Consider the following 24,420-nt stretch of genomic DNA (forward strand, 5'->3'; position numbering starts at 1 on the left):
AGACAGAGAAGATAGGTTCATGTTGATCCCTGACCATTATATGTACTTGTGTATTTTCTAAATGAGGCTTTACATTTTAGAAGCTGAGAAGTTCAGTGAATTTTCCTTTTAGGCATTTTAGTTTTACAATCCAGTCTTTGGAGGAGAACAAATAAAATCTAAAAGTGAGCTGTAGTGAGTATTGATTTCTTCTCTCAGTACATAAGATAACCAGTCCCAGTTCAAATCTGTTGCCAGCAGACTCATTAAAATCATGGTAGATAGTTACTTGGTATCTGATGCTTTCAAAAAGCCTAGTTTAGAACAAAGGTTTCTGATGTTTAGATGAAGAATACCTGGACCAGATATGAAAACCAGTTAAAAACAGAACATTGATGAGAGCAAACAACAGGGGCATGATATCAGCAAACATTATGGTTTAAAATAAAAATAATAAAACTCCAATAAAATTTAGGCAGATTTCTGCTTCTTACTCGTCTGCAACACATCCACCATGTTTCAAATATTCCTGCTGTTTTTGCACTAATTTTAGTTTCTGCTAGCAGGACGTTCATGTTGAACTCAGTGAGTTTGATCTGAATTCATATGTGAGAAAATGATTACACACAAATGAACCTGGAGCAAACATTAAAATGAGCAGAGAGACTGAAAGAAAAATTGATCACAGCTTTATATATTTGTGATAATGATGTGAAAGAAAAATGTTCAAAGAATAATATTAGTAATATAATTAATTATGTTACTGTCTCTGCTTCCAAACACTGCTGCTCTTCCTTATTTAATGATATACAGCAGGAGAATGCATGGAGGACCTGTGATAAATATTGTATCAATAATAAGGTTAAGCAAGTGTCTTTCAACATGTCGCAGATTTGTTGTACGGACCTGTTTACGCTGTCTCTATAAGTTTTGGAAAAAAACAAAAACAAAACAAACAAACAAACAAATAAAGGTGTCTGCTCAGTCAGGAGTGCAGGGGGGAGGGGCTCTAAGTTGACCTAACGGGCTGTGAATGGACAGCAGACGGTAGAGGGAAGTGACGTTTCAGGAAGTGAAATGAGAATAGAAGTGGATGGTGAGCAATGTAGCGGTGAGATAAGACAAACATAATAAGACAAAAAAACAAAGCGGAAAAGGAGAACAACAAGCAGAGTGAAACTAACCTGTAATGTGGGGGAAACGGACAGTGAGCGCAGTGTAACCGTGACAACGAGACACGAGGACGGATTTAAAGTGATCATAAAATCGTCTCCAGACGGTCGTCATTCGGTGAGTGGAACCAGATTCAGCTACAACACCGATAAATACGCCTGTAGGGAGATTAAGGCTACGTCCACACACGTACCCGGGTATTTTTGAAAACGCAGATTTTTCTATGCGATTGCACCTTTCGTCCACACGTAAACGGCGTTTTCAGTCACTGAAAACGGAGATTTCTAAAAACGCCTGCCAGGGTGGATATTTTCGAAAACTCCGTTTTTGCATTTACGTGTGGACGAGAAAAACGGAGAAAACTCAGCGTCAAAGGTGTGCGCCTTTTTTGACGTCACACTGTGCGCCACGTTATTGTTTCGGTGAAATGAATTTCTACAATACTGTTACTGTTAATTGTACTCTCTGCAGTGTTTAAATGCTTACATATACACACACAGTTACTGTCCCTCCCAGGGGCGGATCTAGAGAAAATTTTTTAGGGTGGCATGAGGGTGGCAAAGAAATCAAATGGGGTGGCAAAATCAAAGCCTTTTTTTCCCCCAAACACATATGCAGGTGGTTACATATGGTTAAAATAATTCAAATGCAGTAAGTATACATGTTTTTCATATAAATATAGTCTATAACTTAATTATTGTCTGTAGCCCACATAATTACACACTTTAGTTACATAAAACATGTGAGTTTTGATGTTATGTACTGTATAGCCTGTATAATAAATAAACATGTAGCCCAATAAGTATAAAATCCAGAAAGCTACACAACATGGGGCGGTTCATTTACAAACACACGTCTAACTTAAGTTTCACTGTGTTTTTGTTAGAAAACAATCACATTGTTACAGCTTAAATTACACAAAATGTCAGAAATCTGCACTGTCATGAACAAAAATTTAAACCTAATTTTTCATGATTTGTTGGATTAACCCACTGAGGTCTGAAATACAACCGGCCATGTTTGACTCCTTTTGAGTTTACGTTTGTATTTCACCCTCAAATTGTTTCTTTTTATTTTTTCCCCCTTGCCTTGTTTGGTGTCATTCTTTTCAGCTCAACTGAATTTAGTTGTTTTTTTTCACTGACATACTGCATTAGTATTACTGATCTGAAATCACACAAAGAACTTAAAATCCTAGTAGTATTTTTTACTGTAAAAAAACCACAGACATGTTGAGCAAATTTTGATAACTTGAAATGCAAATATAAATTGTGCACTTTGTAAACATATACAACTATTTATCTAAAAATGCAGCCAATACACCTGCGTTTCTTTCATTTTGTACAACCATTTAAAAATATTACTAAAACTACAATGAGAGAACAATCAGGTTTCGCAATAAGATGCCCCACAAATGATGTGTGCCAGTAAAAAAAAAAAAAGTTTCTACACCAAAAGACAGAGGAGAACAGCACAGGGATAAACCTGCAGGCCTGACAACAGCAGGTGTATCACTCCGCTGGTTTTCTACTTAGTGACAGTGTTTACGTTGCAAATGTGCCTTAGTGACATTGATTAGTGCCCTCACTGACACACAAAACAAAACGACTACACAACAGAACAGCTACACAAGACAACACAACACACTAAGTATACACTCCAAACTAAACGTCACAAATCTCCCACATCTAAAATCTCTCTCTCTCTCTCTCTCTCTCTCCTTCTCACTTGCTCGCTCTGTCTCGCTGCCATTACCGTCACTCGCAAAACTTTTCCCTCTGCCTAAACATCCAAATCCCAAGTGTTGACTTTTTAAAAAATTGGTCAACATGGTACATTTTTCCACCGATAGGAAAGAGGTGGCTTTCTTTCCTTTCTTTACTGTCCTTAGAAAACGCTTAAAACACACACACACAAAAACATGATGACAGTATTTAGAAAAAAGCATGGCTTATATATATTACCATAACTCTGGATTTACTGGCCTGTAATTAAAATGTAAAAACTTTGAAGTCTGAACTTTCAATATGGGCTGAAATAGAGACTCAGTGTGGCTGCAGCTTGTTGCTATGTCAGCTTACATCAGTCATGTGATTTGGAGGTGCAGGGTGTCCGTGGACCACGGAGGGTTAATAACACTCACCTTCCTTCCATTTCCAGAGTGTAACATCCAACCACCTGTATAAAAAGTGAAATTCCCATGGTGTTGTTCAAAATGTGCTCTGGCACAATCATAAACATCGCTTGCTACTGAAAACAAGAAAAAAGCCGGTCCTGCTATGGGCTGAACCATTTGTTAATGATGGAGAGGGGGGGACACTATGTAATATATTCAGTTTTAGCATTTATATTCACTGTTGACTGTAACTACGCTCAAACTGTTAATGCTATCTTATTTTAATAAACAACACTGTCATATGCAAAACTGGGGTGGCACTTGGGGTGGCAAGGGATCATTTTAGGGTGGCACTTGCCACCCCATGCCACCCTTCTAGATCCGCCCCTGGTCCCTCCACACCTACGACTCGGTTCTGCTTCTATGCCCCATCTTTGTTTACTATTTCCTACCGAGGCTTCTAGACTTCTGATTCGCCAACATTTCTACACGGTTAGGAATATATCGCCACCTGTTGCTTTGGCATGTTCCTAGCAGCATTTTCCTTCATTTCTGCGTTTACGTATGGACGGGATTATTTTTTTAAACAAAAACGGAAAATCTCAGTTTTCAAAAATGCCCGTGTACGTGCTATAATACTGAGAAACGGATCTCTGATGAGTGTTTGTTGGGATGTGGTTCAGCAAGGTAAAGACACACGACTCTATAACATGCTGCCACATAAAAGACATCAAGTAAGTAGGTAAAATGTATTTATATATCACTTTTCACAGATAAAAATCACAAAGTGCTTCACAATTAAATTAAATTAAACAATCAGAAGCATTATCAGGGACTACAACATCTAGTCCTTTTACTAAATATAAGCTTGTTTGTAGTGGAGTCTTGGCAGCGTAATGACAGCGTAACACAGTCTTGGTGCCTGAAAAGTCTGATCGCCACGGGTTTTGAACCTAGTAAGTGAGGGCAACAGTAACTTGTGCCCTGAAGACCTACGTGTTCGGGATGAAGCACGAGGTTTCAACAGGTCAGAGATATACTGGGGAGCTTCACCATGTAACGCTCTAAAAGTTACAACTAAAATTTTAAAATGAACCTTAAAAATTTACTGGAAACGAATGAAAATGAAGAGAAGTAATATGTGACCTCTTGTCTTGCCGCAGTATTCTTTACAGCGAACCAAAGCTGATTTGTTAAAAAGACCATTAAAATAATCCAAACTACAAGAAAGAAAAGCATGAATAATCATCTCATGTTCTGCCTTTGACACCAGTAGTCTGAGTTTATAAATGTTTCTTAGATGATATAAACAGTTAAGAAACAGTAGTTTGGAGTGTTTCTCAAGTGACATTGAACTGTCAAATATGACACCCAAGTTTCTAAGGCTGGATTGAACTGAAGGGTCTAAAAAAACTGATATGTGGCTTAATTTCTGAAAACATGTAATCAGGAGCCGTACTCAAAGTTTCACCTTTCCTTTAGCTTAACAAGTGAACTGTCAGCTCTATAAAACAAAAGAAGTGACATAAAACTTCAGAGGATTAGGTTAGCCTAAGAACAGCAAGAACAAACCTGTCATGTGGCACTACAGACAAAAAGGCAGTGGATGAATCCAGTGTGCATTTTTAAATGCTCAGCAAACTGCAACATGGAAGGATGGTGTGTGTTACAACATGTTAGCCCACATGAGAGAGTTGACTTCAAGTGATATTAAACTGTTTAATATTATATATGAAAAAGGCACAATCCCATCAGTCAGGAAGCAGATAATAGTAAACTAGTTAAAAATCCATCGTTGGGGAAGACCATGGAGATAATTTTTTTTTAGATACCAACAGTCTCTTCTCTGGGGATCAGAGTGGGTTTCCTAAAGAAAGAGGGACGATGGATAATTTATTATGTTTGGAATCCGAAATCAGGAAAGCTCAAACAAATAAGGAAATGATGATAGCTGTCTTCTTTAATACAGCCATACAACATGTTATGGAAAGAGAGACTCCTCATTAGAGCGGGGCGATATGACCAAAAATATTCATCAGGATATACATTTGGAAAAAAAAAAAAAAAAAAAAAGGATATACATTTGAAAATTTGCGATAACGATATAACTGATGATATAATTAACACTAGGCAAAATACAACTCCACAACTTTATTCGTGCAAAAAAAAAAAAATCAACGTATTTGAGCAGCTGTTTTTTTACGTGCATTAAAGTTATATAAAAAGTTAACTGTGCAAATGCAAATTCCTTGCTGACAGTTTAACCAAAAGGCATTTGGAAATTGGCCGACATATCCTCAGCATAACCAGGTATAATATCCACAAAACTTAAAAAAGAGGTTATACACACAATACCGTAATACTATGCTGAAGCACAGTACGTATCACTCTGCAAGGCTCCTGCCTACGATAGCCGCAACGCTCCGACAATCCATCAAGTGGTGCAGGTTTGCAGCTTAGAAAAGTCGTACTAAAACATTTGACAGATTTTCCAGCGCCGTGTACCACATAAAATCATTTCGAGGTCAGTAAACACAACCAGAGTTCATACATAAGGCACACGGGATTATAAGGGGCACTGATTTTCAGAAAAATCAAAGGATTGATTTCAAGTGTGCCGTATTTTCCAAAAAACACGGTAATAATGACGGCCCGCTACCATGCACTAACAAAAATAGTGCTTTGTTGTGTATCTGACGGACGAAAGCTAAATCAGTTCCACATCACTGACATTGCAGCATTTTTACAAACCAGTTCTGGTTCATCCGTTTCATTCAACGAGCCGCTTTCGCCTTTCTCATTCTCTGTCGCCGGCACGCTTTTTCCGCCATGTGCGTATGAAAACAAAGGCACTGCGCATGTGCGTTTTACCCATATTCTATCGCGACATTTCATTTTCTTATCGTTGTCCGACATTATACCACTATTGCCGTGAATGGTATGATATGATCCAGCCCTACTCCTCATTAAACTCAGAAATCTACGAGTAAATGGATAATTGTTCTATCGAATTACAAGATTGATGAAAGAATATAATTATACTTGTTTTTCCTGCTGTTCTCCTGTCCACACTCCAGTCCAGTGGGCGGGATTAATGCACCTGTAAGCTGATTTGTCAAATGCCATCAAGCCCCGAAGAAGAACGGAGGAGGACAGCACTACTGTGGTAGAGGAGCGGTGTGTGTGCAGACATGGCTGCTGTTGATGAAGCGGACTGAACTTAGAGGAGAGACACAAACTAAAGTATTGATCCCGTCACATCAGTGTGGATCTGATACCAACGTCTGTATCGCTTCATCAATGCCTGTATCGATCCATCCAGCCTGAGTTGAAGCAGCAATGAGCTCAGTGCAGTATTTGAGAGAGTTCATCAAGGAGAGACTAACTGCTGTTTGTGAAGAAATCTTCTCAGAGGTTCAAAAAACCATCGTCCAGTATGAGGAGGAGACCAACCGTCAGCACAGACTGCTGGATATCAGCTGGAAACCCGACAGAAACTCACACATCATAGGTATGAACATGTTTTTAACTCTGTGCTGTTCAAGCTCAGATTCTTCAGTGTGACTGACTTTACTAGAAGATGTTAAACTGGGTATTTATCAGTGCTGTGGGTCAGTGTCCAGTGATGGACTATGTTGGACTGGTGCACGTCCATGGTTACTGATAGGTTAGGTTTTAAAGATTTATTTATTAAACTTTTTTTTTCCTCTAACAGATTCCAGTGTTGAGTACATCAGGCGTCAGTGTTTTAGATCCTCTGTAATAGAGCTGGGCGATAGAACGATAACGATATGTACTGCGAAATAACTTTTTCTCGATAGAAAAATTAAACTATTGCAATAGGCCTCATCTCTCTTGTCCTCTAAAAAAAAAAAAAGAACAGCCAATCAAAATTAAGTAGCGCAGAGCCGAACCAATCACAGCCGCAGCATCACGTCACGTGACTTGTTACGTACAGCACAAGTGCCAAGGCGCACATGTGTATTTGTTTGGGAAGCAGCCAGCCGTGCAGCCCGGGTAATGAAGGAAATGAGTTTGCCAACTAGAGAAAAATCAACCGAGAGCGTGAGCGAAGGTTACCGAAGAAAAAAAACAGATGATGGTTCCAATGCCGGAGAGCTTGTCGAACGGAAGGGCCACAGAAGTTCCGTAGTGTGAAGGTATTTCGGCTATTTCAAGTCTGACAAAAAACAGAGTAGCGTGCACTGTAAATTGTGCCGAAAGCAAGTCTGGAAAGACAATAAAGTGGTGCATGCTCAATCTCTGACTGAAAGCACTAATTCGTCATTCGGCTTTTGTCAGACTAAAGTAACTTAAAACTGTTTGAAAAGCTAAGCTATACAACAAGGAGAGATTGAGAATTTCCTTTTAGTTCTCAGTTTATTTGATATTGACAAAAGTTAGTCAATTTTGTCTGTTGTTCTGTAAAACGACCTAAGATTTATTTTTAGAATTAATATTTTGTTTCTAAGTGGAACTGACAATTTAGTAGTCTGTTTTGTTTGTTCTATTTTGAAACTTAAATGCTTTAGCGGCTGCCTTTTGTGTAGTTTGCAATATTTGCCTTTATTTATCTGAAACTGAAGTCTCATGTTCCTTAAGTACATCTACCCTGTTGAACTTATTATGGGAAATAAATATTTAAATCAAAACAAGCTGCTGATTATTTCACATTTTACTTGTGAGCAACGGCACATTTAAATCTTACAAATATAGTTATTTGGCTTATATCGTGATATATATCGTTATCACCTGAAATGAAAAAAACATATCATGATATGAAAAAATCTTATATCGCCTAGCTCTACTCTGTAAACACTGAGACTGTGCAGTAAAGATCTAGTTAGATGTCAGCAGAAAACACATTTAACAAGTTGTTAACAGACTTCTCTGAAGTTAAAGTGAAGCTTAATTTAACCTCCTAGGGGGGTTAGTATCTTGCCCAAGGATACTTGGCATGCAGACTGGAGGAGTGAGGGATCGAACCAACGACCTTCCGATCAGTAGGTGACCAGCTCTACCTCCTGAGCTACAGCCACCCCAAATTACCCCCATTATACTGCTACTGTTCTATCAAAATTTTAAATGAATATCCTTATATGTGACATTCCATGTCCCTATTGCCAGTCTTGGCAGCCGGGGATCAGTCCGCCAGGGCCTCCGCTCCTGGCCGCCGCCCAGCACACAATGCACCCGACCCCTATGGCGCCTCCTGCGGGTGTTGGGCCTGCGGGAGGATGGGCCCATGTCTCCTCTTTGGGCTGTGCCCGGCCGGGCCCCATGGACTAAGGCCCGGCCACCAGACGCTCGCCCTCGGGCACCCTCCCCGGGCCTGGCTCCAGGGCGGGGCCCCGGTAACCCTATCCCGGGCAGGGTAAACTGTTCCCTCGATATTCTCTTCATAAGGGTCTTCTGAATCGCTCTTTGTCTGGACCCTCACCCAGGACCAGTTTGCCATGGGAGACCCTACCAGGGGGCAAAAGCCCCCAGACAACATAGCCCCTGGGATCCCTGGGACACACAAACCCCTCCACCACGAAAGGAGCCAGTTGAGGTGGTTCGGGCATCTGACAAGGATGCCTCCTGGGCGCCTCCTGGGTGAGGTGTTCCGGGCATGTCCCATCGGGAGGAGGCCCCGGGGCAGACCCAGGACACGCTGGAGAGATTATATCTCTCGGCTGGCCTGGAAATGCCTTGGTGTTCCCCCGGATAAGCTGGAGGAGGTGGCTGGGGAGAGGGAGGTCTGGGCTTCTCTGCTTAGGCTGCTGCCCCCGCGACCCGGCCTCGGATAAAGCGGATGAAGATGGATGGATGGATGGATGGATGGATCCTTATATGTGGCTCTTATTTTTCTTAAAAATAAAAATAAGGTAAAAAAAAAAAAAATCTGGTAATTCTTTGTTTTTACATTCATCGGGCCCCAATATGCCCAAATATCAAAGTGAAATTAAAAATGCATGTCGTGGAAGAGTTCGGGTCTTAGGAAGTTAAAGAAGGATTTCACACACTGATGTTTTCATGGTGTCACCCTGCAGTTTACTTTGGTGAACTTTGTGTCTTTGCTCACAGTGAGGAGCTTCAATGCTAACATGTTAGCGTGTAGCTGTGAGTGTGCACAACTATTTCCCTGAGCTGTTGTGTGTCTGTGGCTCATAATGGGTCATATGACAGGCTGATCACCATTTATTCAGGTTTTGATTCATGCTTTTAAAAACATTTTGAGTTTATGTATCAACACATTAGTGATTATTATTCTTGTGTTTCTTTGTTCCTCAAGACCTCCCACAACAACATGACTGTGAGGAAGAGGAGGGTCTGGATGAGCAGCAGGTCTGTAACCAGGAGAGGAACTCCAGTGTGGACCAGGAGGACCCAGAGCCTCCACAGATTACAGAGGAACAGGAGGAACTCTGCAGCAGTCAGGAGGGAGAGCAGCTTGGACTGAAGAAGGAGTCTGAAGGCATTATTGTCTGGACTGATGAAGAGCAGCTCAGAGTGATGGAGACCATCTGTAAACCTGAGATAAGGTTACACAGAATAGGTATGTAAAACTGTGATGTTTTATTAAAAGTGAATATGACTCACAGGAGTCACAGTGGAACAGTGGTTAGCACTGTTGGCTCACAGCAACAAGGTCCTGAGTTTGACTCCACCATGTGTCCGGGCCTTTCTGTGTGGAGTTTGCATGTTCTCCCCTTGTTCACTCTCCAGAGACATACAGACAGCTGGGTTAGGTTAGTTGGTTGCATTTATTTTCAGAGGCACAGGAAGAATTGAAGGCTCAAAAGTAAAAAGCAGCATGAATGAATCTCTTCGGCCTAATTTTCTGTTTTCATTTACATAAACACATTTCCACCATTAATTCATGCAAAAAGGTGAAAATTGGTGCATAACAATTCAGCAGAATAAAAGATGTGAAACATCTGAGTTTCAAATTTCCACCCACTGCTCAGGAAAAATCTGCACAGAGACACAAAGCCAACAACACAAGTTTCATTTTGTTCTGTTATCAGTTTAAGTTAAAGAATTACATGTTTCCTCTGCAGCATGGAATTGGTGAGATTTGAACAGTTTACAGGTCTGGGTAAGTATGAATTAATATTTCTATTCTGTTTTGGTAAATATGAATTCAGAGTTCCTAAACTGAAATTTATCAGACGAAGAGAGTTTTCATGGCATTTCAGGCACAGCCAAAACACTGTGTAAGAGAGCTCTGCCCCAGCATGCCTTCTTATAACTATAGCCAATCCAGACATCCACATTCACTTAACAAAAAACTTTTATTTATTTCTAGGGCTGCCACGATTTGTCGACTAGTCATGATTATGTCAACTATCAAAATCGTCAACCACTAATTTAATAGTCAACGTGTCATTTGAAGTTTTGTAAGATTTAAGATTGTAATAACGGACTGAAACAGAAGATGGCAGCACTGCATGTACAAGAATGACAGCTGCCGTTATACCCCGAAGAAGAAGAAGAAGCAGTGTCCGGTATCGTAGATGTGTCCAAATTCAGGGCCTGCATCCTTCGGAGTCTGCATTTGTAGGCCGATTACATTGCAGCGATGCAATGAAGGCTGTCCAAATTCGAAGACTCCTCCAAATGCGGCCGACAAATGCGTCCTTCATTTCACCAGATTTGAAGGATGGGTCAGGTATATCCTTCGCGGCCCAACCTATCCCAGGAATCATAGCGCGCCCCAGCCAATTTACGTTCCCAACAATGGTGGCAGCTACTTAGTTTTAATATTACTCTTTCTGGGTCACAAAATTAACTTTTAACATATTTTCAGGCGAAAATGTAGCTATGTAAACTTCAGATATCTGCACACTTTATCAAGACATCACATATTTGCAAAAGTGCTCTGACATTTTTCGAGACTTCTGTTACCCACCAGCTCGATAGCTAGCCAGGGGTTCAAGGCACAAGAAGAAAGAAGAACACCGAACTCACAGATTTTCGGTGACTAGTCGACTATCAAAATAATCATTTGTGGCAGCCCTAATTAGTTCATACATCACAGACATTCAGGTATGTGACGTCAGTTGAACTTTGAGCTTCACTAATAAGTGTGTCAGAACTAAACATTTGCATCAGTGCTCGAATACTCAGTTTTCAAACCTCCTACTTTTTCACATTTTTACATTTAAAATTTCAGTGGTATATGTGAGCAACATGCTCAAGATGTAGAGATCTGCTAATGGTTTAGACCAGTAAATATATTCTCAAATGTTTGTTTTGCTCTCATTTTGTCCCCTTTGTGCCTTTAGATGTTGTACAGCAGCATGCTTTTAAGGAAGAGGAAGTTCTTACAGACCAGCAGATCTTTAACCAGGAGAGGAACTCCAGTCTGGACCAGGAGGACCCAGAGCCTCCACAGATTAAAGAGGAACAGGAGGAACTCTGCAGCAGTCAGGAGGGAGAGGAGCTTGGACTGAAGCAGGAGACTGATACTTTCCTCATAAGCGGGTGTCACCATGAAAGTTCCCACAGTGAACCAGAACCAAACAGTGAGCAGCTCCTTTCTCACAGCTCTTCTGAAGCAGAGAGCCGAGATTATGAAGTAAATGGGCATGTGGACTCAAGATCAACTAGAAATGAAGAACTGAAGAAGAGACATCACAGTCAGAGAGTAAATAACACTCCTGTGTCAGTGAGTCAAAGTAGAACGGACACAAAGAACAAGTCTGTACAATGTGACGTGTGTGGAAAAACTTTACCTGATAAATACAAACTGATTGCACATCTAAGAGTTCACACAGGTGAGAAGCCATATTCTTGTTTCACCTGTGCGAAAAGATTTTCTAACTCATCAGCATTAAAAAAACACATGAGAATTCACACAGGTGAGAAACCGTATTCTTGTAGCACCTGTGGGAAAAGATTTTCTGACTCATCAGCGTTCAAAACACACAGGAGAGTTCACACAGGTGAGAAGCCATATTGTTGTAGCACCTGTGGGAAAAGATTTGCTACCTCATCAACGTTGAAAACACACACGAGAGTTCACACAGGTGAGAAGCCATATTGTTGTAGCATGTGTGGGAAAGGATTTAATCAGAAGTCCCATTTGGACTCTCATGCTAGAATTCACACAGGTGAGAAACCATATCCTTGTAGCACCTGTGGGAAAAGATTTGCTGACTCATCAGGATTCAAAACACACACGAGAATTCACACAGGTGAGAAGCCATATTGTTGTAGCACCTGTGGCAAAGGATTTATTCAGAAGTCACGTTTGGACTGTCATATAAGAATTCACACAGGTGAGAAACCGTATCCTTGTAGCATCTGTGGGAAAAGGTTTGTCGATAAGGTACAATTAAAGAAGCACATGAGAATTCATACAGTTTAGAACGTATATACTTAGAAAATGTGGGACAGCTGTGAGTCATCGCTGAACACCTGAGTGAAAAAATGATGCATATTCAAATCATTATTTATTTTTTTTCCAGAGCTGTAAAGAACTCTCAGCATTGTTTGTTCAGTTTATTACATTATTCTATTAATTGTATCAGGAAAACTGATCTTACATTTCATGAGGGTTAAAGTTCAGTATGCTCCTGTTCTATTGGTTCATTGTTTAGCTCTGTTGTTTATTATTATTGCTTTATATCCTATGATGGGACAAATGGACCCCAAACCAGTCTTCTGGTTAACAAATTTAATCCTTTGCTCAAGTGAGTTTTTGTCACAATAAAAATAAAGAAAGTGAGCAACAGTCAAGAATTGTGTTTATTCTTGTAAGGGAGCAAAACTGTCAAAAACCAAGTTTCATGCTTGAAGGGGGAAGTCCCCAGTAATTTTTGTCAGACCCACCCTCCTTTGCCATAAAACTGTCACACAATAACACTTTTCCTTCTAGAGGCTTCTCAAAAGCCTCTAGAATGAAATTAGTTATGAGTGTGTGCAGTGTAATGAGCAGATAATATTTTTGCAGTCTTGGCATATTTCCAGGCACTATGTGTATCCTTGACTATCATACAGCTCACACCAATTAGAAGATTGCATAACATTTTTTTCCATCAGTTGTCAAATCCCAAAAGTACATTGGAGCTGCAGTGATTCCTCAGTCAGTGAATGATTTCAATTTAGCTGGGAAATATTAACTGCTGTTTTTGAGATGTAGTGTTTTAGCTCAGGAAATGTAGAAAGAAAATGTGGGAGAGAAAAAAATGGATGTTCAGCTTTAGAGCTTTTCTGCTCTGGTTAAAAAAAAATTCCTCCTGTTGGAGCAGATTAACTGCAGCCAACCGAATGTGAATGCAATAGGTTTTAGTTTGTTAAAGTCACAAAGTTTGGATTAAAGTTCACCAGGAAACTGATGTTCCTGGTTTATTGGAACATTAAACCACAGCATGTTTTGACCACAGCCAAGTACTTTATTGACAGTTATGACAGTTAACATTGATGAAACCTACATAACTCTGTCTTGTTATACTTTTGCACATACTTTATTTTGTACAGTTCAGAGACCTGATTAAATAGTGCATAGGTCAGAGTCAGAATAAAGACTTGGGCATGGTGCTGACTGCAAAAAACACAAGTTGGCATCAGAGAATAAAAAGATAAGGTTTAGCTAGCAATCATGTTTGCAAGCCAGAATTGTACAGTTAGGCAGCTCGATCTAATTTATGTTATGGAAATTTTAACAATACACCCAGTGAGCTTGATTTGAAGTGGGTTTAATAAATAAAACACTTGGATTATCTCTGAGGGCATTGGCCATTAGCAATCTTATATACACACACAAACAAAAAACATTCCACAACTCTTACATGTTGGCCCTCTCACAGGGGGGGCTATACCCTTAGCCCCATCCCTAAAACCTTCTCCCTCACAGAGAGAATTATGACCTGGTATTCTGCTTGGCCATCACCTAAAGATTTACATCTCTGGTAAGCAGAAGGATTCTCACTATCTGTTTAACGTCTCCCATGAACTTACAATGGCCTCACTGTGTGTGTAGAACACGTGATAGCTTCACAAATGTGTCTTATGCTCTAACCTAAGTGACAAAGTGATACTACTTTTACTAAAGTGATATGGTCAAAATAAGTGATTAATACATCAGAAAAGAAATCTCCCAGTAGATTTACCAGCCAGATAAGCCCTGGGAGTTTTTGTGATTAGATAATGTACGGTTACGGTGTAACCTTGGTTCTCTTAGTGAGAGACTAATTCTCCACACTGTTACGTATTCCATATGTACGGGGTAACTCTATAGAGATTGACAGACCACATGACTTTCGCGCATTGCATGCCGGGAACCCGTAGCAAAACAATCCAAGTACCGCATCAAACGCAAGCATTTGCAGCACCGCAAAACATTCATTCTCCCGTTCCAATACCTTCTTGGTTTTTCTTTGCCCCCCAAAAAAGGAATGTACAAAATGAAGGAGAATAATGCCGGGCCGTACAAAGACAGACTCAACGAAAAGGCATAGAAAAGATATGAAGAAAAAATCAAAGGAGTGAAAGGGTCCGACCCTTACGAGCACACAGAGTGGACAAAAAACGTTAGCGTGCTGCCCAACTTTCATCACGCTCATATTTATAATTATACTGTTCTTGGAGTGAGTACATACACATACACAAGCCCGGGTACAGTTTACCAACGGATGGGTACAGGACCTTGAAATGCACCGTGTAGAACGAAAGACCATCATACGGACAAAGGTAAGTTTACCTCACAAATCGTCTTCATAAATACACATTCGTTAACCGTTTATTAATAGGACCTTTGAGCTCAATGGTAATTAATTAATAGTGGAAATAATTTCTGGTAGGCATTACAGAAATGTAGCAGTGACAATAATATTGTATGCTGTAATCGTACTGGGCAATTAGTGATACAAAAAAACCTGTTTTATCCTGTGAATAAAAGTATACAGTTTTTGTCAATGTGCCATGGTAATAGCAGAAGCCAAACACTATTCTGTCAGGACAATAAACTATTTATGCAAAATAAACAAAGGAGCATAGCACGACAATTTCTCTTCAGCGCCAGACTTGCTTGTAACCTATATCACCAATTATGTTAAGAAAAATGACGTATAGGGCTTTGGAGTTGACGTCACTGGAGGTGGGCCACGCCCCCTTTCCGCCATGACAGTAGGCTAGACACAGGATTCAGCTTCAGCTATGGTTCGTACGTGTTGTGTTATCAGTTGCAACGTTTGATCACACGATCGTGAAGGCAAGAAGCTGGATAATGGGCTCTCTTTTCATCGTTTTCCATCCTGCAGGCAACGTGAGGGATCCCATGTATCCGATATTACTAAACAAAGACGTCAGGCTTGCATTGCAGCGGTGAGACAAGCGGATCGAGTTCTATGCAATCCCCAGCTTTTTGTTGGTTTGGTCTCTGCATCTTCTTTCCGGTGAGTTCTAAATTAATTCATATCACTATTAAAATGCTTTTAGTGTTATTTTCAATGTGCTGAGGTGTGATGCTGCAGAACCACGTCATGTCATCATGTCGACTGAGTAGCTTATGATTTAGCATTATTGCAGGCAAACCAGCATATGAAATGGATGTAACAAATCCAGACTGGGCACCAACACTGCTCATGGGCCTCTAAAAACATACTAAATTGCTCTCATTGTACACTAATCCGCACATAACTTCCAGATGAATCACACACCTGTCATGTGCACTAATTTTATCTTACCGCCTTTGTCCTATCCCGATCTTTGCATACCTTGTCTGTGGAGTCAGCGCATACACAGCAAACCAGTTTAAGAATTATAAATCCCTGGAGGCCCACATCCAATTCACGAACAGCTGGGTGCAAGATTTGTCCATCTTTATGCCTCCACGCTGCGACAACTGTACGTTGTCGTTAAGACAAAGGTAAGTCGGTTTGAACATGATAACTTTCTAAACAACTTCCTTGTTACAGTTTTTGATTTGCACGTACAGCCAAACCATCTATATTAGCCTTGGTTCATTACAGACCTTTTATTAAAAGTGGTTTTTGTGTGTTTCAGGTACTGCACTCACAACGACTGAATGAAACTGCACTGTGACCTCGTTGTGTGGACACAGAGAGACCTTCTGTCATACGCATCTTCCCTGATGTGGATTTCTGGGAACCACGTTTAAAGCAAGCACAAGACTTCTTTCTTAAAGTGTGTCTTCCTGAACTTGTTGGGAAATACTTCTCCAAACAATGTGCTGCTCTAAATAGCCTGTAATGTTTCATTTTGTGGTTCAAGATTGATGCCAGCTGTGTGTTGCCATGTAAATAGTTTGCATTTCATTCTTATGTACTTGCTAAGTACATGTGATAAGATCAAGAATTAAAAAAAAAACATGTATACTATTCTTTTCTGTTTTATTGAAACTACTTCACACAGAGTACAATTATTTACAATGAACTACACATGCAACATAACAGCTTTATGAATACTCAACAAGAGCAAGTTTCATTTGGCGCTGGTTTGACAACCCAGATAGCAAGGAAACATTGAAACAATGTTGAGTCAATATCAGGCGACGTCATTGAAGCAACGTTGAAGTCTGACGTTGACCCAACGTCACTCTTGCACCCATTTTTAACGTTGAAACAACGTCAGGTTTTGATGTTGAATCAATGTTGAAACCTGACATTGATTCGACGTTATATTTTCTAACACTGTTGACATTGAAACAATGTCAGATTCTGATATTGAAACACTGTTGAGCTATGGTATTGATTTTCCACCTCTTTCGTACAGTTGCTTTTTATTGAAAAAACCAAAAACCAAAAAAGGTCAATAGACATGTATCATTTGCAAAATACTTTATTAAAAGACAAAGTTTCCTATTTACATTTCTATGTTTCACGTCACTTTTTATTATTTACTCCGGGATGGGGATGGATGATGTGCGTCCTGCGCGCCACCCGTACGATCTGGAGCATATCTGAGCCATTTCTGGACTGCTTGAGCAAAGACCAACTCAGACATAGAGTTCGCCCCTACCTGCTGCGCCAGGCCATCTAGGACAAAAATAGACACACACACACACACACACACACACAAAAAACAAAGACAAAAAAAAAGGGAATTAGAGCACATGAATAAGCTCTTGTTAATTGTCTTCAGCAGGGAGAAAGTATGTAAACTCCTAGGCTGATAAACATGAAAGTCACCAGGCGGAAATCAGCAAACTGCTGCATTTGATTCCCAAAGAGCTATAAGCTGAAAATGTGATATGTCTTAGCATGGTGTGCCGTGTATCCTTTAAGAAAAAAGAAAAAAAAGAAAAAAGAAAACATGGGGTCCTCGGGCTGTACAAAGTGTACAACCCGAGGACAAAACAAGCCGAAGACCAAAGACTCCATCTCCAGATTAACCGGACATGAAAGTCTTGTTATTAAGAAAGACAAAGTAATATAGCAAAAAACAGACATAGGAAATGTGAAACGCACCCAGCACATCAATTGATCCCTTTATTGTTCACTTTTGGCTCATAAAACTACAATAAACAGTAAAACTTACCAAATATGCATCTGCACAGCGCTGTCTCTTTAAATGCCCTTTTTTGCTTTGTCTGGTCCTTGGTTTTTTCCCCTGCCCAGTTGAGTACAGAGGCCAGCTCCTTTGTAATGGCATAAACCATTACACGGCGGACTCGCACCTCCAGTGTGGTCCAGCAGCACCAATCAACGCAAAGCGTCTCACCTATAGACACATTTTATGAGATGGAATTAGCGTGTCTCATGTCTTAAATGTGTATGCAAGTGCTTGTGTGTTTACTTCATGTAATTGATGATAGAAACATGTCATTTAGTTTTCCCTAAAGCCTGATTTTCAAGTCATACAAAGAATAAACCAAAGTATTGGCAGTACAATGTATTTCTATTCCCTTTTGTTGGATATTCATTTGTTAGTTCTTGTAACTGCTAAAAGTGTTTACTAGTTTTTGCCTGTCACATATATTTGTTATACCATGTAAACTGTGAAATTCCAAGATTTTCAAACTTGCCTTGTAATAGTGGCCTCACAGAGTCTCTGGAATCTGCAGGGAAAAAAAAAAAAAAATCACAACAAGATGACATTCAGGAGTATAAACTGGGGTTTTTTTTTAGATAAGAGTACAATGACATTGTGATGCAGCTTTAAAGCTTTTTTAAAAGCATACCATCTATAGGGAAGACATCAGACTGCATGCTGGCGAGATCGCAAAGCTGTGTCGGTTTGTGCCGGAGTGGCGAAAGGTGCCAGAAGCTGGGTGTGGCATTATGATGGTTGCTATCAGTGGGCTGGGGGGCAGACTGGAGTGATGAGGGCTGTTTAGAAAAAGATAATTTTTTAAGTATTTAAGAATACAGACAACTTGTCAAAAAAGTTTCCTCGTGTCAGACACAGATATGTACACAGACACTAGACAGTATTTTATTACCTGGTATTTTCACTCGAGGGGCCTGGGGAAACCGTTTTTTTGTAGGTTGCTCATCCTCTGAGTCCGTATATGTGTACAGGGGATTTGGTCTAAAGAAAAGAAATTAAAAACGGTCTTAAGTAATTGTAAATATGCTTTTGGCATATTGTTTCCTAAAGTTAGTTTGATTTCTAACAGCACACACAGGAAACAGAGACGTGCAAGAAGGTACAGTATACAATGAATTTTTGAAGTGCACAAGTGTACACGGCTTTGCATTTTTAAAAAGTTTACAAACTTCCACTTTTTGGACTATATTATGTGGTGATATTGCAGTATGCAAGCACCACAGATATGTATAAAAGACAAGATCATAAATTCTTAACAATCAAAGATATGTTTGTGAATAAAAAGGTTTTACTTGTGCTTTCTTTTAAGACTGGTCCGGGTTTTCTTTTTCGGACTGAAGGTCAGACGTATCACAGCGTTCACGTGGATATCTCTGAGACTGCGTTCTGCTTCGTGAAATGTGCCTGGAAATACAAACACAATGTACGGCCAGACATAAATTACGTGTGGACAAAAGGTGCAAACGCATAGAAAAATCAGCGTTTTCAAAAATACGCTGGTACGTGTGGACGTAGCCTTATTCATTATACAAGGCACAAACGGAAAGTCATGTACGCGTGCAACGTAAAGTTAGGTCAGCGTGCAACGTACAGTCACGTGGGCATTCAAACTGAGTCTAAAGTTTTCGTGTGCAAATTGAAGCGAGTGCTCTCCAATCATCAAAAGTAACAAAGTCATTGAACACGTTTATACAGTTAACTTTACGTTTATCAATCATATATCACAGATTTAGAATTTTTTGTAGTACTAAGCAACTACAGAGCGAAAGTCTGGGTCAAGCGCCGAGGCCACGGCAAGAACAAAGGAAAACTCGAAGCGTTAAAGCTAGCTTTGTAAGGGAATATAACGAAGAAATTATGAAACGAAAATGTTTTCTTTGTTGATATACTTTGTTAGCAGTGCAGTTTATTTGTTGCCGGATTGTAAAAAGTAGACACAATTTCGGGCTCGTAAATAACAGTAAAAAACTTGTTAATGTACAACATTAACGAGTTTTTTTACTGTTATTCAAATGCAAACATGGAAATAACGAGTAGGAAAAAAAATCATTCATTCTTACCTTATACTAATCGTGGTGCAGGCCAGTGCAGTGCATGAACTGATGCCTCCTCCGGTCAATTCCGCTGAAAGTAAATCAAATGTCCCGCTCTACTGTAGAAGACAATGAATACCTGGGGGGGATGTACCAATGTGAGAGGGGTGCTGCGGAATAGTCCAAGTGATCGCTGCTTTAATTTCCCGGTCAACTATACATAAATTGCACGTAGACATGATTTTTTTAAAGCTGGTGAACTAGACCAAGTCATTGATAACAAATGAACAATAAATCTACTTTCTCTGGTACTTTATACCCGATCAGTTGCAATGCAATTTAATGCTCAACTACAAATCGATGGTTTTTGATGGTGACCGGAGCCGAATGATCGTCATCTATAAATAGACGTTTTCTCGACGTTGTTGTTGTCACCTGGTCGACTACAAATAGATCAAATATCAATGACAAAAAAACAACGGTGAATCAACATCGTTACAACGTCTCTATAGTAAGACCGTCGGTTTACCACAGTATTTCAATGTTGTTACAACATTGCCATTTCAACCCCGACCATATACGACGGTTCGGATGAAAAATCAACATAGATTCAATGTCGTCTTGCTATCTGGGAACCACACTGGGGCACATATTCACCAAAACACAGCAAACCTTAACAATCTTATCAAGCAGTGTTGTGTTTATTTCTGCTCTGCCCTGTTCATTGCACACACAATGCTTCGTCTGCCCTTTAGCTTCTGTGATGCTGTCTGTCCGATCACCACTGTCCACATTTACAGCTGGTACCTCAACCTCCACTTGTCCAACACAACTGCTGTCCACAGCTATGACATTGTAATTTTGTTGTTGTTCTTCTGTCAGATCTTCATCGATTACTTCTGCACGGGGCACACCTTCAGACTCTGCAGCTGCATAAAAGCCTGTAAGATAAAATTAGTGCACATGACAGGTGTGTGATTCATCTGGAAGTTATGTGCGGATTAGTGTACAATGAGAGCAATTTAGTATGTTTTTAGAGGTCCATGAGCAGTGTTGGTGCCCAGTCTGGATTTGTTACATCCATTTCATATGCTGGTTTGCCTGCAATAATGCTAAATCATAAGCTACTCAATCGACATGATGACATGACGTGGTTCAATCTGCAGCATCACACATTAGGATGTTTTATCTCATTATCTATGACCTCAGCACATTGAAAATAACACTAAAAGCATTTTAATAGTGATATGAATTAATTTAGAACTCACCGGAAAGAAGATGCAGAGACCCAACCAACAAAAAGCTGGGGATTGCACAGAACTCGATCCGCTCGTCTCACCGCTGCAATGCAAGCCTGACGTCTTTGTTTAGTAATATCGGATACATGGGATCCCTCACGTTGCCTCCAGGTTGAAAAACGATGAAAAGAGAGCCCATTATCCAGCTTCTTGCCTTCACGATCGTGTGATCAAACGTTGCAACTGATAACACAACACGTACGAACCATAGCTGAAGCTGTATCCTGTGTCTAGCCTACTGTCATGGCGGAAGGGGGCGTGGCCCACCTCCAGTGACATCACGCTCCAAAGCCCTATTAACTACTACAAAACACTGACCTTTGTGGGAATGCTTGGAGCAGACTAACATGTGAGCTGGAGTGTTCTGGGATGTTATATTTGGTCTTTGAATGGCTGCGATCCAGGCCATCCGTCGGCTCTTTATTACTTCGGAAACATGGCTCAAACAATTTCTCTTCAACGATGTAATCCGATAACAACCGATGTCTTTACCCGTCGTCTTCCTGTGGCTGTCATGCGACCGGCTATTGCAGTTAATAATACAACCGCTTCTTGCCATTTTTTGTGTTTCTTTTTATCGCTGTGTAACTGATTTCAATTGAAAGCCTGGGTGCACTAGTACCTCTTGCCACGGGTTCCCAGAATCCTTTGCGGTTTTACCCCTGAATGACGTCACATTTTCAATCTCTATAAGACACTCTGTGGGTACGAAGGGAGGGCTGTGTGAGGTGACAACCCGAAGGCCCACCCGCAGCACCGTCACTACGTGCTGTCCACAGACAGATGAGCCTCAAGAGTGAACTCGAACGAGACACTCGAGGTCAGCCATAAGTCCCAGCTCACTGAGCAGGCCTGGGCTGGCCGTGTAAGCCCGTGACACAAGGCAATGCACCAGTCAGGGAGCCAATGTTGCAGGCTGGAGAGCTCTCACACACTGGCTGAAGTGTCAGACACAGCAAGGTCTGACAAGCATATAAACCCTCGGAACGTGGTTAACACACCAGAAGCACAGGCGGTCAGCTAGGACAAGCCTGGGTGCACACTCTGCAAGGACACCCAGGTGCCCAGGGCCCGGACCTGGAATCCCAGGAGCACAGCGAGGAGAGGAAGCGTAGCTCACCGAGCCGCTGAGTGGGGACCCTACTGGCCGTGCAACCCTGCAAGAAGCGGGTAACGCCAGACAGGGAGCCAGCGCTGCAGGCTGGAGAACACTCACTCACTGGCCAAAGTATCAGACACAGCGAGGTCCGACTGGGGTGTGTGCCGGCGACCGCGAGAATACACCAGGGGAACACAGCCTGCAATGTCAGTGCGGCTACTAAAGCAGAGGCCCGAGGCAGGGACGTGACCCAAAGGGTCCGTCCCCAAGCTGCAACACCACCCTGCGCCGTCCACAGACTGGCAAGGGGTATTAAAAGTATGTCTTTTAATTAAAAAACATACTTGTTTTTTAATTAAAAGAAAAACTTTAAAAATTAAGGTGCAATAGCAGTTAAACTGCGAATCTAAACATTAAAATGGATAGTCACAATGAATAGTCACAAGTGCTGTGACTTTCCTTGAATGGAAAAAATAAAAACCAAACTGTCAAGTATCACAGTGTTTTCAAAACCAAAATATATCATTCTTTCACATGAGAATGTCTTTTAAACTGTCAAATAAGAGAACAAAATCTGTAGCAGTGGGAACATGGCTAACTTTACTGAGGGGCAACATTAACTTTTTTTCATCTGATGGGGAGCTCCCTCTGGTCCTAAGAGTGGACAGTGTCAATAAAAGTTCTTTAAAAGATGGTTGTTCAACCACAGAAAATGGATGAAGACCTTCACAAATGAAATTAATCATGAGCTTGTCAACCTTTGCCTGTGGTACTCATCTGTTTGCACCCACTGCCATCACATCGCTGATTTTTGCTTGCTTTCTTTGGGGTTCTGGTTGTTCTAGGGCTCGCTTCTGTGTTGCTATAAAGTCACTGAAGGCCTTCAGCTTGGATGGATGTTTTCTCTGTTAAGAAATGTTTTAAAACGGCATGTAAATCAACACTGTTTTCATTAAACACACTAAATTTTACATAAAATATTTTTCCCCATATGTCCCTAATAAGACATCAGTGCATTACATAGCTACTGCTGGTAAATCATTACATCTCTTACTGCTGAATGGTTTACTCCTGGATGCCATTATACCAGGCACAGACCTCTGGTCAGGCGATGCCTGTGACAGCTGCATGTTTGTTTTTTTGTTTTTTAAAATATTGGACAGTAACAGGCTAGTTAACAGGAGGTTGCAAGTGCTGAGTAACAAGAAACCAAAGTCAGCTATCTTTGTCTAAACGAAGGCAACCCAGATAGCAAGGAAACATTGAAACAATGTTGAGTCAATATCAGGCGACGTCATTGAAGCAACGTTGAAGTGTGACGTTGACCCAACATCACTCTTGCACCCATTTTTAACGTTGAAACAACATCAGGTTTTGATGTTGAATCAATGTTGAAACCTGACATTGATTCGACATTATATTTTCTAACACTGTTGACATTGAAACAATGTCAGATTCTGATATTGAAACACTGTTGAGCTATGGTATTGATTTTCCACCTCTTTCGTACAGTTGCTTTTTATTGAAAAAAACCAAAAAACCAAAAAAGGTCAATAGACATGTATCATTTGCAAAATACTTTATTAAAAGACAAAGTTTCCTATTTACATTTCTATGTTTCACGTCACTTTTTATTATTTACTCCGGGATGGGGATGGATGATGTGCGTCCTGCGCGCCACCCGTACGATCTGGAGCATATCTGAGCCATTTCTGGACTGCTTGAGCAAAGACCAACTCAGACATAGAGTTCGCCCCTACCTGCTGCGCCAGGCCATCTAGGACAAAAATAGACACACACACAAAAAAACAAAGACAAAAAAAGGGAATTAGAGCACATGAATAAGCTCTTGTTAATTGTCTTCAGCAGGGAGAAAGTATGTAAACTCCTAGGCTGATAAACATGAAAGTCACCAGGCGGAAATCAGCAAACTGCCGCATTTGATTCCCAAAGAGCTATAAGCTGAAAATGTGACATGTCTTAGCATGGTGTGCCGTGTATCCTTTAAAAAAAAAAAAAGAAAACATGGGGTCCTCGGGCTGTACAAAGTGTACAACCCGAGGACAAAACAAGCCGAAGACCAAAGACTCCATCTCCAGATTAACCGGACATGAAAGTCTTGTTATTAAGAAAGACAAAGTAATATAGCAAAAAACAGACATAGGAAATGTGAAACGCACCCAGCACATCAATTGATCCCTTTATTGTTCACTTTAGGCT

The 24,420-nt window shown here is 40.6% G+C and overlaps 1 protein-coding gene and 1 long non-coding RNA gene across 2 annotated transcripts; both read left to right on the plus strand.

Annotated features, from left to right (window-relative positions):
- The first annotated feature begins 980 nt into the window (after positions 1 to 980).
- LOC109203667 (zinc finger protein OZF) lies at positions 981 to 12,997 on the plus strand. Its single transcript, XM_019363384.2, has 4 exons — positions 981 to 1,269; positions 6,346 to 6,779; positions 9,546 to 9,809; positions 11,542 to 12,997. Exons 2-4 carry the CDS (start codon positions 6,608 to 6,610, stop codon positions 12,624 to 12,626), a joined length of 1,521 nt encoding a protein of 506 aa, XP_019218929.1. The 5' UTR covers positions 981 to 1,269; positions 6,346 to 6,607; the 3' UTR covers positions 12,627 to 12,997.
- Positions 12,998 to 15,603: 2,606 nt separating this feature from the next.
- Positions 15,604 to 16,327, plus strand: LOC112843317 (uncharacterized). The gene is made up of 3 exons (XR_003215602.1): positions 15,604 to 15,654; positions 15,993 to 16,127; positions 16,265 to 16,327. It is a non-coding gene; the product is annotated as an uncharacterized LOC112843317 (long non-coding RNA).
- Positions 16,328 to 24,420: the final 8,093 nt, after the last annotated feature.

The sequence above is a fragment of the Oreochromis niloticus genome, linkage group LG3, assembly GCF_001858045.2.
Source record: "Oreochromis niloticus isolate F11D_XX linkage group LG3, O_niloticus_UMD_NMBU, whole genome shotgun sequence".
In the NCBI taxonomy this organism is placed as follows: Eukaryota; Metazoa; Chordata; class Actinopteri; order Cichliformes; family Cichlidae; genus Oreochromis; species Oreochromis niloticus.